The 16,030-nt window shown below is 63.8% G+C and overlaps 4 protein-coding genes across 5 annotated transcripts; 3 read left to right on the forward strand and 1 right to left on the reverse strand.

The window, feature by feature from the left end:
• Positions 1 to 7: 7 nt before the first annotated feature.
• Positions 8 to 6,259, forward strand: CHLRE_12g540850v5 (uncharacterized protein). Its single transcript, XM_043068750.1, has 15 exons — positions 8 to 452; positions 544 to 675; positions 855 to 1,174; positions 1,448 to 1,526; positions 1,694 to 1,795; positions 1,949 to 2,213; positions 2,408 to 2,551; positions 2,715 to 3,393; positions 3,592 to 3,729; positions 3,907 to 4,086; positions 4,231 to 4,493; positions 4,683 to 4,739; positions 4,959 to 5,161; positions 5,344 to 5,477; positions 5,744 to 6,259. The coding sequence occupies exons 1-15, from the start codon at positions 279 to 281 to the stop codon at positions 5,808 to 5,810; spliced, it is 2,937 nt and encodes a 978-aa protein (XP_042919211.1). The 5' UTR covers positions 8 to 278; the 3' UTR covers positions 5,811 to 6,259.
• Positions 6,260 to 6,537: 278 nt separating this feature from the next.
• CHLRE_12g540800v5 (uncharacterized protein) lies at positions 6,538 to 7,639 on the forward strand. Its single transcript, XM_001694012.2, has 2 exons — positions 6,538 to 6,672; positions 7,033 to 7,639. The coding sequence occupies exons 1-2, from the start codon at positions 6,620 to 6,622 to the stop codon at positions 7,415 to 7,417; spliced, it is 438 nt and encodes a 145-aa protein (XP_001694064.1). The 5' UTR covers positions 6,538 to 6,619; the 3' UTR covers positions 7,418 to 7,639.
• Positions 7,640 to 7,653: 14 nt separating this feature from the next.
• CHLRE_12g540750v5 (uncharacterized protein) lies at positions 7,654 to 11,378 on the reverse strand. Its single transcript, XM_043068749.1, has 7 exons — positions 11,070 to 11,378; positions 10,768 to 10,855; positions 10,009 to 10,486; positions 9,708 to 9,781; positions 9,479 to 9,506; positions 8,538 to 8,627; positions 7,654 to 8,258 (listed from the first exon to the last, which is right to left on the reverse strand). The coding sequence occupies exons 1-7, from the start codon at positions 11,158 to 11,160 to the stop codon at positions 8,145 to 8,147; spliced, it is 963 nt and encodes a 320-aa protein (XP_042919212.1). The 5' UTR covers positions 11,161 to 11,378; the 3' UTR covers positions 7,654 to 8,144.
• A 119-nt stretch (positions 11,379 to 11,497) lies between these two features.
• On the forward strand, positions 11,498 to 15,949 carry CHLRE_12g540700v5 (uncharacterized protein). Of its 2 annotated transcripts, XM_043068747.1 has the most exons (6): positions 11,498 to 11,993; positions 12,213 to 12,578; positions 13,178 to 13,183; positions 13,584 to 13,751; positions 14,162 to 14,302; positions 14,490 to 15,949. In XM_043068747.1, the coding sequence occupies exons 1-6, from the start codon at positions 11,922 to 11,924 to the stop codon at positions 14,565 to 14,567; spliced, it is 831 nt and encodes a 276-aa protein (XP_042919213.1). In that variant the 5' UTR covers positions 11,498 to 11,921; the 3' UTR covers positions 14,568 to 15,949. The 2 variants fall into 2 exon arrangements, with proteins under 2 accessions (XP_042919213.1, XP_042919214.1); XM_043068748.1 differs by lacking the exon at positions 13,178 to 13,183.
• Positions 15,950 to 16,030: the final 81 nt, after the last annotated feature.

The following is a 16,030-nucleotide window of genomic DNA, read 5'->3' on the forward strand; positions in this document are numbered from 1 at the left end:
CCCGGCAGGATCCAAGTTCCCGCCAATTGCATGCGGGTCCCAGTCAGCCCTCTAGGCCGCAGCCCTCTTGACCTCAGTTCTGCTGTTCCATTTCTTTTCGATACTCGTGAGCCCCCACTATTTATTCCTTATTCCATTCTCTGTCAACTACCACGCTAAAGGACACGCCTCCGACTCGCGCACCGTAAGCAACGCGGGTGCAGCTGGGTCTCTGCGTCGGGCCCTCTTCAGATTCTGAGACACCCAGCGTCAGCAGCATTTACCGCGACGCCGGCAGGATGCGGCTGCGCGTGGAGGCCCGCCGTCACGGAGCCAGCAGCTGGTTGAGCCTGTTTGCGCTTGCGCTGCTCGCGCTCCGCTCCACCGTCTTCGCTGCCGAGCAGGGGAGCAGCAGCAGCGGCAGCAGCGAAGGACCTGTCAGCAGCAGCAACGGTGCTGTGGTCAGCGCAAAGGTGAACCCCCAAGTGGCTCTCTCGAACCCTGATTATGCAACCCAACGCGCGTGCATGACCTGTGCCTTACACATGCTCGCTCTCGACCCAGGTGCCCAGCACATTCTACTTTACTTCACGGACCATCAATACCACCATCACCGTCACGCCCGGCGAAGCCCCCGCCTCATCTTCTCCGGGCCTCGCGCCTGCTCAGCAGGTCCAGCTTGCGCTCAGCTGGGAGGTGAGCCGTTCAGGCATTCCGGCACCCGACCCACATCGGCAGCAGCGAGCGGCGGCCTGCGGCGGCTGGGGATGCGATGGGAATCGATGCGTTCTCTTTACCCGCGCTCAGCATTGCACCCCTTAGCATTGTGCGGGCCTCAGGCCAGCTAAAACCCTGCACTGCCCTGCCCCCCACAGGCCAGCCCCGCCTGCGACTCCGCACCCACCACCTTCAACAGCGTCGCCGACATCCAGGGCCGCCTGTGGGGCCGCCTGGTCAATGCCTCCGCCGCCGTCTCCGGCTCCGCCTCGTGCGCCTTCAAGGACGCTGCCAGCCAGCAGCCCGTGTTCAGCTGGGAGACGGCGCCGCGCTGCCCGGCCTCGCCCTCGCTTTTCGCATCCGTGGCGGACGGCAAGGGCCGGCTGTGGGGCACGCTGCCCGGTGGAAGCAGCGTGCCCTGCGCCTTCAAAGCGGCGGACAGCGACCGCCCGCTCTACGACTTCCTCACCGCACCGGCGTGAGTGGCGGCGTGCTGCGGACGGATGAGGTGTGCGGCAATAGGCTGGCGTCGTTGTCCATCTGCTTTCATCTACTAGGCACCTGCTGTGGGGGGAAAGGAGGGGAGCGGGGTCACCGGGCGGGCATGGGGCGGACCAGTAGTGTGTAGGGGCCAAGGCACACCCGGTGCTGCTCGGCGAGCATGTGGGTCAGGTTCTCTGGTGCATGGGCGCTGGAAGTACGACCCGCCGAACCCCACGAGTTGAAGTTCATGACCCGCTGATCCGCGCAGGTGCGTGTCGCTGCCGGAGATTGTGACCTGCGAGGCTGACGCCGCTGGCCGCCTGTGGGGCTGGGAGTCAGGCCGCGAGGTACGCCACCGCCCCACCTACCAGGCTACCACCACATGCCGGCTGACCCAATTGCTTAGTTCCAGACCTGAAACCCTTCTCATGTCTTGGCGTGACACCTTCCTGCCCCTCGCTTGCTACCCTAATCAACCCCACCATGTCTGTCCCTCCATCCGCCTACCCCACAGTGCGCTTTCAAGGACTACAACAACAACCCGCTGAGCCTGCCGCTGGGCGCCGCCGATCTCAGCAACGTGCATCCCGTCACGCCCGAAGAGATGGTGGCGCGCGTAAGCTGATGAAACCGGGGCAGGGCGGGGGCGGTCTCACGTACATATGTGGCATAGGACGTCAAAACGGAGGGCAGGGGTTTGTCAACCTGTCAGAGCCCCTAACATTGCCACACAAAGCAACCCTGGCCCACATCACTCCACCTACTGCAGGGCGCTGTGCCCACTGCCGCCTCGCTCACCTGGCGCGCCGCGCCCGCCTGCGCCGCCGCGCCGTCCAAGGCCGTGTCTGTCGCGGATGGCCGCGGGCGGCTGTGGGGGTGGGAGGACTCCCACTCTTGTGCCTTCAAGAACGCCACCACCGCGCTGCCGCGCTACGACTGGGTCACTGCGCCGCGCTGCCTGAGCGACGCAGCGGACAACAACACGCACGCGGATGGCGACGGCCGCCTGTGGGGTTGGGAGGCGGGCAGCTCATGTGAGAGGAGTGCAAGTAGCCGTATCGTGCAAGCGGGGCAAGGGGGTTCTATTCTGGTTCTGTTGGCTTGCCTGGTGGTCATGCGAAGTAAGGAATCGTGCCTTTATCAGGACTCAGCAGCGCACACCCCACCCAACTTGCAAGCGTTCCCACCCAATCCCATGCCCTACACCCGCACCCCACACCCGCACCAGGCGCGTTCAAGGACCTGCAGCAGCGGCCGCTCCGCACCTGGGCCACCGCGCTGCCCTGCCCCGCGGCGCCGCAGCTGACCACCGCCGTGCCCGACGCCTCGGGGCGGCTGTGGGGCTGGCTGGCCGGGGGCATCGACTTCTCCTGTAAGACGTGCGCGGCAGGGGTGTTGGGGCGGGGCGGTATGCATGGTCATGAAGCACAAGAGGGCTGCCGGGCGCGGTGATGCTGGCGAGCACGGCAGGCTTCTTGTGCCGTGGGCTCGCACTGTCACCACCTGCCCCCACAATATTATTCCAAACCACACAGGCGCCTTCAAGGATGCGATGGGCGCGCCCCTGTCCTTTAACCCCATCAACACCTCAGCCCCAACCACAGCATCAGGCACGCCCTCCAGCAGCTCCGGCCCCACCAGCTCTGGTACCGGCGGTAGCAGCGCCACGGACTCTGGCGTGGAACCCACCGTGCAGATCATCAATGCCGGCTCGCTGGCGGCCGGCGCCTACCTCGCCGCCACGCAGCAGTCCGGCGACCCCAACGCCGCTGAGGCCGCGGCGCACAGCTCTTCCGCCTCAGCAGGCGGCAGCATCGGCAGCCCGCACGCCGACTCCGCCACGCCCTTCGCCAACAGCGGCCATCGCCGCTCCGCGCTAGGGGCCTGGGGCCCGCACCTGCGCGGCGGCGATGCAGCCGCCTCCCGCCACGCTCGGCACCAGCACCAGCAGCCACAAAAGCAGGCCTACGATGCCGGTGGTTCCATGGCCTTCCACACCGGCCACAGCAGCCTAGCCCAGTCCTCCGAGCTCGGCCGAGCCGACCAGGGCTCCGGCAGCCGACGCGCAGCTGAGGTGCAGCAGCAACCAGAGCCGCAGGTGCACCACCGCTACCGCCGCTCTCTAGGGCAGGACACCGATCCCGCCACCTCCGGCTACCCCAGCTGCAGCGTCTATCCCGCGCCGAGCGGCGTGCGTCAGGACAGCGCCGGCAGGTGGGTGTGCTGCGTACCTGACCGCCGTACATACCCACGCTGCACACAACCGCCTTCCAGCAGCCAGCCGCCCTCAGTAGACCCACAAACCGCCCGTACGCTGCACACGTATGACTGCACTGGACGAATGCAGCTGAGTCCCACTTCCGCTGACCTCCGTACTCGTGGCTGGTATTTACGCACCTACTACCCCCACAGGCTGTGGTCCTCCGAGGGCGGCAAGTCCTGTGTGTACCGCACGAGCGACGGCCGGTCCGCCGCCTGGTTCGACGTGGCGCCCGCCTGCGCCGCCGACCCCAGCGACGCCAACATCCACTCCACCGATGCCCAGGGCAGGTGCGCAGCTGACAGGTGGTCACATACCTGCGTGCCTGCGCATTTGGCGGTAAGGAGGGGCACGACAGGACAAGCCTTATGAGGGGTGCGACACGCGCAGGCAACCTTCCTGGCACCGCTGTCCCATGAGTCCTGACGCTCATCATGTGCGCCCACACACCGTCCACCCTCATACAGGCGATGGGGATGGGAGAATGCCAGGTCCTGTGCCTTCCGCGATGCCAAAGGCCAGCCACGCGCAAAGCAAGAGCAGGTCTCGGCTGCTGCGGGCTCGCAGCAGCCGGATGCCTGGTCAGCCGCGCCCGCGTGCACCAACGCCCGCACCTCCACCAACTCAAAGACCGACAGTGCGGGGCGGTGGGTGCACCAGCACTGCTTCCAGATGCACACTGGCCCTCCCGTGCTTGCTAGCCCCGGTATCGGTCACCTTCTCCCCTTCTGCACCCCGCACCAAGTTGCCATCGCTCGTGCACACATACCCACCTGTACCTCACACTTCAGGGCCTGGGGCTGGGAAAGCGGCAGGTCTTGCGCCTACCGCAGCACCCCCACCACTGCCGCCTCCACCTCCACGGCCAAGGCGGTCGCTTCTGCCGCCTCCACCGCTGTCACCACTGTCACCGCGGCGGCCGCGCCGTCCACGCCCACTATCTACTCGGCGGGCGGCAGCGTAAGCAGCGCGCCCAGTTGCGGCTCTGCACCCACCATGGGCACCTCGCAGCCTGACAACGTGGGATACGTGTGGGGCTGGGAGAACGGCCGAGGTGCGTGCGTGCGTGTCTGGACGTGCCTGGTCAGCGCGGTCACTGGCTACGGTAATAAGCTACAGCGGGTATTTGCGGGGGATCTGTGGCGGGCGGGTGGAGCACGGTACGGTCGTGGGGTGGTTGCTGTGCACAAGGAATCCATAGCACCCATGCCCACCGTGCTTCCGGGCTTCCCTTGCAACACAGGCTGCGTCTTCCGCAATTCAGAAGGAATGCCTGTCTACTATGCCGCCCTCATCACCGGTACGTAGGTTTCCCGCCATCGGTTCTGGCCGCTGCTGCACGTCACGGGCGGCCACGTAGCCATGAACCACCTGCCCATCCTAACCGTGCCTTTTCAACCTCACCAGCCCCTCCCATACCAACCCCCACAACTGCATGGACACTCCACCGCCCTAGCCACCTGCACTGAACCCTCCTCGCTTCCCACGCGCACACCTCCCCACCGCTCCTCACCTGCAGGCGACATGAGCGCGCAGCCCGGCTACGTGCCCAAAGTGGCCTCGGCCCAGGCCTGGTACGACGCGCCGCGCTGCTCCTCGCCGCCCGACTGGTCGTCCGCGCAGCCCGATAGCGAGGGGCGACTGTGGGGCACCGAGGCGGGGACCGGCACGTGCGTGTTCAGGGACCAGCGCGGCTACCCGCTCTTCTACTCGGACCTGCAGGTGGGCGGGCAGTGGACAGTGGGCGGGAGGGTGGGTTGTTGGTCGAGTGGACGCGTTTGGAGAAGCACGACATAAAACGCAAGGGACGTGGTAGAAGGAGAACATGCCTGGACTCGTGCGCAAAAACGTACCCAATCCAGGCGGACCACGGATGTATGCGTGTGTGTGTGTGTGCTGCACAGAACGGCAACGTGGCCGAGTACTACAACGCCGGATCCAAGTGGGACAACGCGCCCGCCTGCCCCGACTCGCCCACATGGAGCAGCGCGCGGGCTGACAACTACGGCAGGCTCTGGGGCTGGGACTCAGCCGCAGGGTGAGAGCACATGCACGGCGGTGGAAGCCTTGCGGCCAAGACTGCCAGCTACAGCAGAAATCGACAGGGCACCTTGCATGTCCGGCGGCAGCTAGCGCCCCGCGCTCACAGGATCTGCACCTGGCTCTGTGCCCGATAGCAGCCCGTGCTGGTCAGTGGATGTCACCGCAGCCGTTGCTCAACCTCTCGCCTTCCTTTCGCGAACGTCTCTCACCCCATCCCCATCCCCGCCCTCACGCGCACACACTCAATCACCGCATGGCCAGGTCCAGCTGCGCGTACAAGGACGCGTCGGGTGCTGCCGTGTACCCTCCCAAGGGCGCCAGCCGCTGAGGTGTGACTGACGGAGGGTCAAGGCCGGAGCACCTCGGAGCGATTGGCGACCAAACGCAACGCGGCGAGCGAGGTAGCAGAGTTTCCTGGTGTTCTGTTGCTACGCAGAGTGTGTACTCTATGTGCCCATATTATTGCTTGAGGCGCGCGCTATTAATGCAGGAAAACGACAGCTGGTGCAAGTTGTTCACGTTTAGTGGACGGAATGTATGTATGGCAGGGGTTATATGATATGGTCATAGCGAGAGTATGCATTCATGGCATGCCTCAATGGCCCCGCGGCCAAATAAAGAAGCGGAGTGGTGCCATCGCGCCACACAGGCAAGGCCATAGGGTACGTGCCAAGCCCCATTGGGCGTCTGTCAAGCTGGGCATTGTAGAAGAATATGCTTTAAGCGGCATCGGTGAACGTGGGGAATTGAGGACATGCCAAGGGTCGCGCTAAAGCTGTGGGTAGTCCCATGCCTGTGGGTAGTCCAATCAGTGGCACACCGCTGTTCGTCACTGCGCTAGCGCTGCATGAAACGGACACACAAAGCCAGCAGGCACGTGCATGTCTGTGTCCGCCCTCCAGCATGCGGTTAGTACCGCTCCTTGGCGTCCGGATGCACGGCGACAGAGGGGCACATTTCACACCGGGCCGGTTCGTTGTACGGCGACCGGTGAGCCCGCCGAGCTCTCTGCCCTTACACTATACACTCTGTCCTTACTCTGTACACTTTTGCCACTGTCTGCAGCATACAGATTCCGAATTACGCGGCGTCGATCCTGCACTCTTGCCATCCTTACCCTCCCTTACAACGCCCGCCATGGACTGTTCCCGCCGCTGCTCGGCCACAAGCGGCATTGAGTCAACCAGCACGTGAGTTGGATGAGGTGCTAGGGCATGGGAACCTTGAGCAAAAGCTGCGGTATGACATTTTAGAATGTGAATGCGAGGAGCCACTCGCGCGCACCTGAATGGGTACGCTGGCGCGAGCATACGGTCAATTAAAGAACATGGTGCCAGTTATATTGAGTCGCGGTAGTTGGGGAACTAGTCAGTTGCAACACCCCGCGCATGCCACGTTCTTGGAATCCCGGCGCAGTTTCGGTGTCCAGACCCAATGTATCCTGTCTGCGCAGTTGTCACACATAATATTTGTGCACCATTTGACTTCCCGCCGCCGCACCCTTTGCAACCTCCCTTGCCTCCCCTGCTTCCGTGCTCCCTCGGCTGCAGTCCCTCCTTTCTCCAGCCCTCTCCCCCCGAGAGCCGGGGCCCGTCATTCGGCGGCGGCGGTGCCACGGGCTACCAGGGCTTCCCGATCATTGGTGCGGGCCGGGTCATCCTGCAGTCCCCCTCCGGCTTCTGGACCAGCGTGCCGGTGCCGCCCGGCAAGACGACCGTGAACCGCTTCCTGCTCTCCGCGCTCATGAAGAGCATGGACGCACCGGCAGTTGACGAGGTGTGGCTCTATGCGCCGCTGCCGCCGGATCCCGTGGATTACGCCGCCGCCGAGGCCAAGCGTATCCCGCTCTACCTGCGGGGCGCTAGCCGAGCGGGCTCAAACGGCGGTCCACCTGAGGGCGCCAGGGGCGGTCAGGGGCAAGGTCAGGGGTGGTGAACTGAGGGCTGCCAGCCACGTTCCAAACGGGTGGGCCGTCTGGCCTGCTGATGAGTTCTGCTGCTGGTGATTTCATAAATGGTGCAGATGATTGAGGGCATTGGTTTGAGGGGCACTCTAAGTTCGGCAGTTGAGCAAATGCATTGGAGTGCCCACTGGCGCTTCGGCGTTACTGCCATAACACGCATGAACACATGGTCCACAAGACCGGCACAACCTACTGCGTACATAGGGATTAGGGATTAGGGGCTAATTGAAGGATGATGAAAATTTGCCGGGGAGATAACCATAGCGGATTGACATGTACGTCGAGGCTACAGTGCTAGGCAAGACCGTTCTCAAAATGTGTACGGACCGCGGCTGTGCATGAATCTGTGCGCGCACTCCAGGCCACTCATTGGCATTCAACAGCGTGTCATCCACGTACTGCAAAGCATCAACCCAAGAAACAAAGGACAGTCCTGGGACAGTCCCTCAAAACTCTGTACCACGTATAATCGTGCAAGGTGCGTACGTGAAGTAAGTTCATGCGGCGTGGTCACCCCATCATGCTCGTTGCTCAAACGAGCGCTATCCACGTTGTTTGCACACACGGGCTTTGCTCGCGCGCTCCGGCGGACCCAATCCACAGCTACTTATCCACTTATCCAGAATCAGCAAAAAGAATGCATTCACGCTAGCCACGCCCTCGTACATTCCCAACCAGCAAGCAGCTACGACAGTGTTATTAGGTGAAGCTGAGGTCTCGCCAAATGCAGTAATTGTAGAAGAAGAACCAGGCTGTCAGGGTCCCGCAGAGGCCCAGGTACACCCACATGAAGATGGTGCCGCCGTAGTAGGGCTGTAGCATGCAGGGGAGGGGAAGGGGGGTGGTTAATTTTGATTGAGAACTGCCGTAGTTGGGAGCAGCGCAACATGCCCACAGGGGCCTGAAGGTGGTGCAAGGCCGAGGTACCAGTGGACAAAATCACAAACGCACGCACATCGTATCTCCCCTGTGCGGTCCCAGCACAACACGCATCACACGCCCTTAGTCCCGACCTCGCCTGTCCCGACCGTAACAGTCACAACGCCCCCCTCTGCCATGCACACGCACCCACCCACCCACCCACTCACTCACCCCCAGCGTCACCAACAGCAGCCAGGGCAGCCAGGTGTAGAGCAGCGCCCCCAGCGACACGTGCCGCCCCGACACACACACGAGCGCGGCCTGCATGCGTAGGGTTGTGCCGACTGTTAGGATGATAATTTAAAGTAGAATAATTCTCATTTAGTCTACCCCTATTTTGTAGAAGACCTTCCGGGCCCCGGTTAGAATGCCATGATTAGAAACATGGACCTGATTGGATCTGACCAGGAGGAAATGTGCCAAAACACACACGTTTGGGACCCAATCTTCACAAAACTCATCTAGCACGATGGCCGGCCCTGCTGATACGCCAGAGGTCCCAAAGGAAGGCCCCGAGGCTCCGAGGAGGCACCTAAGGAAGGCCCCGAGTAGCCCGGACAGCTCAAAACTGAAAAGCCCACCCACAACCTTTGCCACTGGGTGTGGTGCACCTAGCGTTGGCTGCACCTGACTAGCATAACAGTAAGCCCAGTAAGGGTGGGTTGCAGTGTGGTGAGGCATGGGAGCCCCACATGAGCTGAGTTCGACCTGCTTGGCGCACCTCACCGTCACACCAGTCAATGCAAACGCCTGGGTTACGTGCAGCCGGTACACTGCCAACGTTTCAGGGCCCAGCTCCCCCCAGGTTAAAAGTTGGGGACCTCGTTCTCATGCTCATCCTAAACATCTCAATTACTTATAGGAAGATATACGGTAACATTAGAACAAATTTCATTCTCAAGGCAGGAACAACCCTATGCATGCGGTTGCACAGCACAGCACAGTAGAGACACATTCAGGGCAGCAGCGTCCGGACATGGGTGAATGTGTCGCGAGCATAAGCGGTGTACGCCGCTACACCGGTAGTACACAGGTACAAGTCGGACGCTCACGGCGCCAGCAGCTGCTCAAAGCCCAGCACGACGCTAGGCACAAGATCGACACCCACCCACCAAGTGCACCGTGTGCCAGCCGCCGCCCCTGCATGCGAAATCACAGCACAGCCACCACGACGCTGGTAAGCAGGGCTGACACCTTCAGGAAGGTATTTCCCGGGTTCAACCGCCTCTGCGGACCCTCAAGACAGGGAGGGCAGGCAGACAAGTAGGGTGCCGGGTATCGCTGCCACAAGCAATGCGTTTCGGCTCGTGGCGCCGCAGCACCTGCACCCGCCGTACCCACCTGTACCCGACCTCGTTGAGGAAGTGCGCCACGAAGCAGTGGCAGTTGGTGGTCAGCAGGTTGTACGGCATCAGCTGCGAGCACACACACGCGCACAGGGCACAGCATGTTGTGCGGCACACCAACTAATGCATGTATGTTGGTCCGGCACAGATGTGCCCACGCAGGCTCTGACTGGGGCCCTTTGCGTGCCGTGCGGTGACTCCGCCCCAGCCATCGCCACCCTTGTCCTTGAGGCACCGAAGGCCAAAGAACCCCACACACAGCCACCAAAGCTCTCACGTGCCAGCGTGCCACTCACCCGGTACGTGGCCGCGGCGAACGCAAGGCGCTGGTCCCAGCACCGCTGCAGCGCCTCCGGCACCAGCTCGGGTGCCTGGCCGCTGCAGCCGCAGCACCCGCCGCCGCCGCCTCCGCCTCCAGAACGCCCGGCCGGCCCTGCCACGGCCCCGGCTTTGGCGGGAGCCGACCAGCGCTCCTGCTGCGAGCAGCTGCTGGTGCCGCAACATGCGCCGCCCTGGCCACCACCGGCGCCTGGGGCGGCGGCCTCGCAAGAACCCGATTTGCAGCAGGGCTTGCCGCCGCCACTGCCTGCCTCCACATCGCAGCGACCGTATCCACTGCCGATGCTCCCACCCACCTCCTTCAACGTGTCAGGCCGTCCACCGCAACGTGCTGATTGCCGACCGATGTCGTCTGCATCGCTGGCCGCAGCTGCCAAAGCCGCCGTGCCGGCGGCGCCGCACTTGCGGGCGGCGCGTGGGTTCAGTGTGATGTACCTACACACGCGTGGCGCCCATTGCACCGGCACGCCATGGCAGCCTTGTCAAGTGCTGCAGCCGCCGTGTCATTGCCCAAGCGGTCATGCAGCAACCGCCACCAGTAGCCTCTGCTGCGCGGGACGGCCTTCCAGCGCGGCTACCTGTGTTGGCCCCACCCACCCCGCCGCCTGCTCCGTTGCCAGACTTGCCCGCCTGCTTTGCCACCGCCCCCACACACCACCACTGGGCTTAGTCAGCAGGCCCCGCTCCCGCTCGGCCTCCCCCCTCGCCGCCCTCACCGCATGGGCCTGCCGAACAGTAGGTCATCCTCGTTGACTGTGTACGGCCCCGCGAAGTCGTACGTACGGCCAGAGGAGGCGCACACGCCTGCGGTCGTACGGCAGCAGTAACTGTACGGTATGTATGTGTCAACGGGGCAGGCCCGGCCTTGCGCCCTTGGGCTGCTGACCAAGCTGGTCCCCGCGCCGCAATCCAGCACGCAGCGTGCTGCACCAACACCAGCTCCATCTAGGGAGACGTTCTCCGCCGCCGCCTGGTGCCCACCCACCGCCGCCAACACACATAACAGCGCCGCACTTGCCTAGGTGCCCAATGAATGGCATGAGCCATGAGATGATGGGGATGGGCGTCCACACCAGGGCGTAGGGCCGGCCGCCGCTGGCAGACCCCATTTATGGTGCGGAGCAGCTAATGCGCCCAGGCTGATGAAGCCCGTGCCACCCGGCCACGGCCAATGGTCCGCTACTTCTTGTCAAGCCATGAATAGGTGAATAAGTCTTTGCGGGGCTTTGCGAGTAGGCCGAGCGCGCTGGTTGGTTGTGGAAAGCGTCGCACGAATGTTGGTGGCCAAGGCTGCGTTATAGAAGTGCATTCTACAGTGTGGCACACCTATATTAGGACAGCGTCATCGATGCAACGTAACGGACTCGACAAAATGAAATCCAGCGCAATGAGGGCTTTTTCCCCCGAACACTACGGCTTCGCTCCTCCTCTCAGGCAGCACTCAATACATCGACTCACTATAATACCCGCTGTGTTGCAGCGCTGCGCAACGATCCACCTCCGCGCCACTGGCGCGAAAATCAACCAACCAAATCAATTGCATCGCGTTTGTTCCTGTGCGCTGCTATTGCATCTGTCTTCTTAGATAGTGAGAAACAACGCACGCGTGCACCGCCGGTCGACATCGGCCCTGTTGTAAAGCGACCGTACCTCGACGAGAAGCGCTGAAATTGGCATCATAGTCGCTCATAACTGACACACACTAGGACGTTGCAAAGGGGCTGCCTACCTGCGTGAAAGTGACGCAAGCGGAGCGAGCCCTTCCGGTACCAATTCAATTGCATTTTGGAGCTAGCATAAAATGAAGCTGGGCGCCAGGCCAGCCGGCTTAGCTCACTGCTGCCCGGCGCAGTGCGTCGTCACTTGCGGGATGTCCCGATGGACCCGCGCGAGTCTTCGCGCTGGCTCTCGACTGGACTCCTTCGTGGCTAGCGCCGTAAAGGTGATTGTAGTAGAAACGCAACGCGGTCCTGGGATCCTGCGATCCCGCAGCGCCGGCGCGCGACTCCGTGCAAGCACCCACAAGGGCTTGCCCCGCAAGCCCGTGCCTCCTGCCCTTCTCACGCGACGGCCTCTGTCCGCCTGTTTCCAACCCTTACCTTCCTGCACCGCACAACACTGCACCACCTTCGCACCACACCACGCCGTTCACCCCTCACAGGAGGAGCGCAAGACAACCAGCGGCCGTAAGGGCGACGGCGGCGGCCGCTCCCCCTCCAGCACCACCAGCGGCCGCAAGACCGCCGCCAGCAGCACCCCCTCCACCCCCGGCGGCAGCCCACCCGGCACCGCCAGCAGCCGCCCGCCGCCGCCGCCGCGCTGGCCGCACCAGACCCTGGACAAGCAGCAAAAGCAGCAGCAGCGCCGCACCGGCGGCGCCAAGGGCGCCGCTGGCGGCGGAGCAGCCGGCGGCGGCGGCGGGTCGGGCTCTCAGCTGGGCGACCTGGTGCGGCGCAACCCGCTGCTGCGGCGGTTCTCTGACGGCACACTGCTGCTGGGTGACTGCGTCATGATCCTGGCCACTGAGGTGGGGGGCGGAGGCGCGGCTGTGTGGGCTGGGGGTGGGGGTCTGTAGTGTGCGGTAGCCGGCGGGGCTTTTGCTGTAATGTTGTGCGTGGTGCCCGGACTATACAACGCCGGCATCTGCTGCACGAGGTAATTGCGAAGCGGCGTTTGCATATGTGTGTGTTTGTGTGTGTGTGTGTGTGTGTGTGTGTGTGTGTGTGTGTGTGTGTGTGTGTGTGTGTGTGTGTGTGTGTGTGTGTGTGTGTGTGTGTGTGTGTGTGTGTGTGTGTGTGTGTGTGTGTGTGTGTCGTCGTCGCGTCATGTTGGTGTTGGTTGTTTGTTGTCGGCAGCATCGGACCGGAGAGCACCAGCCGCTCCGGGGGCGAAGCGCGTCCGTGCATTTCTTGTGCCTGAGGAGCAAGAATCCGGATCTGATGACGTGCTGTGCTGCGCTGCACTGTGACCACGTGGTGTGGCGTGGTGTGTCCACGTCATATTACGTCGTGCCGTCACGCAATGCACCTCCCTGAACGCGGCCCGGCTCCAACAACGCGCCTGCCACAACTGCGCCCGCCCTCTCGTCACCACCCCCAACACCTCACCTCTCGCGCACAACACCAGATCTGGGTGGGTTGATGGGGGAGGGCACAGCGTGATGCGTGGCCGGGCAGGAGGCCGGGCAGATCAGGGGGCCCTGAGGCGGTTGGGCCGTGGCGGCTGGGGCGGGTGCTGTCAGTTGGGCCGGGTGTACGGCATAACGGCACACTGCTGCAAACCGGCGAGCACGTGCCTGCACCGCCTCAGAGCTGGGACCCCTCTCGCCTCAGCAGCACGACTACCCACGCACCACCATCCACCTAGCGCCGGTCCATAATTCCGCAATTCCGCAACCCGCCCACGCACCCACCCACCCACCTGCACGCCCATCCCGCACACCCCTCATCCTGCACCCATCACCCCACACCCAACACGCCGAGCCCCACCAACGTCGCCCGACACACACCCGGTCACCCCCCTCCGCCGCCAGGCTTCCTCCGAGCGCATCGAGTGGGCCTCCTTCCCGGCCCTGGTGGGCGTGCTGCTGGGCACGTGGGTGGCGGCGGGCGCCTGGAACGGCGACTACAGCCCGGACGGCACGCGGGCGCACCAGGACGTGCCGTGGCAGCTGGCCATGCTGGGGCCAACATACGGAGCGGTGGGTGGAGGAGGCGGGGGCGGGGTGGAGATGGCGGACGTGGTGGAGATGGTGGGGCGGGGCGCCTGTGGCGGTGGTAGTAAAGGTGGCGATGGTGGAATGGCGGTTCTGGGCCTGTCTCTGGAACACGCTTCATGCAGTGGGCACAAGGGAGGTGGCGCAATCCGACGGCAGGCCACGTGGCTCCCTGCTCCTTTGCCGCCCCCGCGCGCACGCGCAGGCGCTCGTTGTGTGTCCATAGCGCACACACGCCCCCTGCTTCCCGTCGCTCTATTGCATTGGGTGCGGTTTAGTTTGGGCTGGTATCTACAACCCCACCCCGTTCCGCAAGATGGTCTACCGTCTACCACTTCCTTAACTAGTCATGAATGTAACCCTACCCCACCCCCCGTGCCCGCCCCCCCCCCCAGGTGCTGGGCGCGGCACTGACCTGGTCGCTGGCCGCCACCGCCTCCGTGGCCGCCTACTCGGGCCTGGTGGCGGGCGGTCTGCTGGACCCGGTGCCGGTGGTGGAGGGCATCAACAGCGAGGACATGTCGCCGCAGCTGGAGGTGGGCGCAGAGGGGGGTAAGGGGGGAAGAGGGGGGAGCGGGGAAGTGTATTCCAGTCCCAAAATTGTCAACCCGGAGCCCAGAACCTCATAGGTAAGAGTGGGGGAGAAGGAGGGGAGAGAGGAGTGTGTATGCACACACGCCCACTGCCGCCGCCCCTCATCCGCCCCCGTCCGCCCTGCTGCAGGTGATTGTGGCGCTGCTGATCACCATGACCTGTTGGCGCGGCATCGCCTCCAAGCTGCGACCGCACCCGCCCAGCTGAGGAGGAGGAGGAGGCGGAGGCAGCGGCGAGCTGGGGAGGAGAGAAGCCGAGGCGGTCGGCGCCCCCGCAGCCGTGGCAGGCAGGAGCAGCAGCCGGCGCGGGGCAGCTGAGGAGCTGGGGAGGCGGCCAAGAGCATGTGGAGGGGAGGGGCAGCCGAGCGGCAGCGGGGAGGCAAGCCGTGGGGCTGCCGCGCACAGGCGCACATGCATCGACAAGCAGCAACAGCAAGAGCGGAGGCAGACGCAGCAGCAATATCCGAATGGAGGGCCGCAGGACTGCGTTGTAACATTCGTTGTACGTTAGCAGTACTTAGTATACCCGGTGGAGGGCGCGTTTGGTCATCGCTGGTGCTGGGCGCGATCGGAGGTTCGTGGTGCAAACAATCCTAAACGGCAGAGAAGACTACATATTCAATGAACTGAACAAGGTGTGGGTGGCCTTGGATATTTTGCAAGGTACGCTTGCACAGGCCACACGGTGTGCGGGCTGTGTGGTTCTTAGTGTGCTGCATGCATCCGGACGGGAGGTGGCAGCCTAGCGAACGGGCTGCCCAACACATTTAAGAGGGCATGAATGATCATGCTCTCAAGTATGGACGCTTTCGCCAGTGCCTTGAGTTGAGAAGGAGGATGAAGACCGCGGTAAGGGATGGTGTATCATTAGCGAAGCTCAGGAGCAGCAGGCACCGGGGGGCTGCGTCATCGCGCGCAGGAGCAAACGAGGGCGCGGGGCACGCCGGAACGCCTTCTGGGGCCGAGGACACAGGATGCGAGGATGGAGAGCCCGGCGGCAGAGGCGTTGCGCTGCACCATGCCGCCGCGCCCCCGGTGTGGTGGTGGTGGTGCTGTTAGTGGTGATGGTGGTGGTGGTGGCGGTGGTGGTGGTGGTGGTGGTGGGTGCCCCGACAGGGCTGCCGTGATGCGGATCCACTGGGGCGATGGCGGCAGGCGCGCATGAAGGGGCCGCCAGGGACTTGCGGAGTTGCAGACCGGCAGCAGGTGTTGTGTGGCGCGCACGCGAGTGTTGGGTGTTGCTGTGCGCGTGTTGGGGTTCCGGGCAGGGTCGGCCCAGCGATCGGCCTGCCTAGGCTGAGTATGGCGCCGTGGGAGGAAGCGGCGCCGGAGCCGGAGCCGTGCTGTTGCCACCGCCTTGCCCAGCGATGCCCCTGGCCTGTCCAGTATTTGTATCGGAGTCATGTTGTATGGTAGGTGGAGTGTACGGCATGACAGCACGTGGCGGCGTGCACCGGGCGAGTGCAACTGCATAATAAAGATGCTGGCGTGGTGAAGTGATTGGCGCAAGGCCCGAGGACGCTGGTCCTCCACTCCTCCATGCATCCCACGATGCCCTGTGCAACCACACGCGTATCACAGCGCCCCATGGCTGCCTGCTCCGGCTCTGCCGCGCGCCAGGATTTGGGGCACCGGGGGCGCCACCAGCTGCGCTGCCTGAAGCTGCACATG

This window comes from Chlamydomonas reinhardtii, chromosome 12 (assembly GCF_000002595.2).
Source record: "Chlamydomonas reinhardtii strain CC-503 cw92 mt+ chromosome 12, whole genome shotgun sequence".
Classification (NCBI taxonomy): domain Eukaryota; kingdom Viridiplantae; phylum Chlorophyta; class Chlorophyceae; order Chlamydomonadales; family Chlamydomonadaceae; genus Chlamydomonas; species Chlamydomonas reinhardtii.

Excerpts from the sequence above, each read along its gene's own strand:
- CHLRE_12g540850v5 (XM_043068750.1), top strand. The coding sequence starts at position 279 with ATGCGGCTGCGCGTGGAGGCCCGCCGTCACGGAGCCAGCAGCTGGTTG. Across the intron at positions 453-543 it reads GTGCTGTGGTCAGCGCAAAG|GTGCCCAGCACATTCTACTT; the intron begins GTGAACCCCCAA and ends CTCTCGACCCAG. Across the intron at positions 4,494-4,682 it reads GGGCTGGGAGAACGGCCGAG|GCTGCGTCTTCCGCAATTCA; the intron begins GTGCGTGCGTGC and ends CTTGCAACACAG.
- CHLRE_12g540800v5 (XM_001694012.2), top strand. The coding sequence starts at position 6,620 with ATGGACTGTTCCCGCCGCTGCTCGGCCACAAGCGGCATTGAGTCAACC. Across the intron at positions 6,673-7,032 it reads GGCATTGAGTCAACCAGCAC|TCCCTCCTTTCTCCAGCCCT; the intron begins GTGAGTTGGATG and ends CCTCGGCTGCAG.
- CHLRE_12g540750v5 (XM_043068749.1), bottom strand. The coding sequence starts at position 11,160 with ATGGGGTCTGCCAGCGGCGGCCGGCCCTACGCCCTGGTGTGGACGCCC. Across the intron at positions 10,856-11,069 it reads GCCATTCATTGGGCACCTAG|GCGTGTGCGCCTCCTCTGGC; the intron begins GCAAGTGCGGCG and ends GTACGACCGCAG. Across the intron at positions 9,507-9,707 it reads CTCAACGAGGTCGGGTACAG|GGGCGGCGGCTGGCACACGG; the intron begins GTGGGTACGGCG and ends TTTCGCATGCAG.
- CHLRE_12g540700v5 (XM_043068747.1), top strand. The coding sequence starts at position 11,922 with ATGTCCCGATGGACCCGCGCGAGTCTTCGCGCTGGCTCTCGACTGGAC. Across the intron at positions 11,994-12,212 it reads TCGTGGCTAGCGCCGTAAAG|GAGGAGCGCAAGACAACCAG; the intron begins GTGATTGTAGTA and ends CACCCCTCACAG. Across the intron at positions 13,752-14,161 it reads TGGGGCCAACATACGGAGCG|GTGCTGGGCGCGGCACTGAC; the intron begins GTGGGTGGAGGA and ends CCCCCCCCCCAG.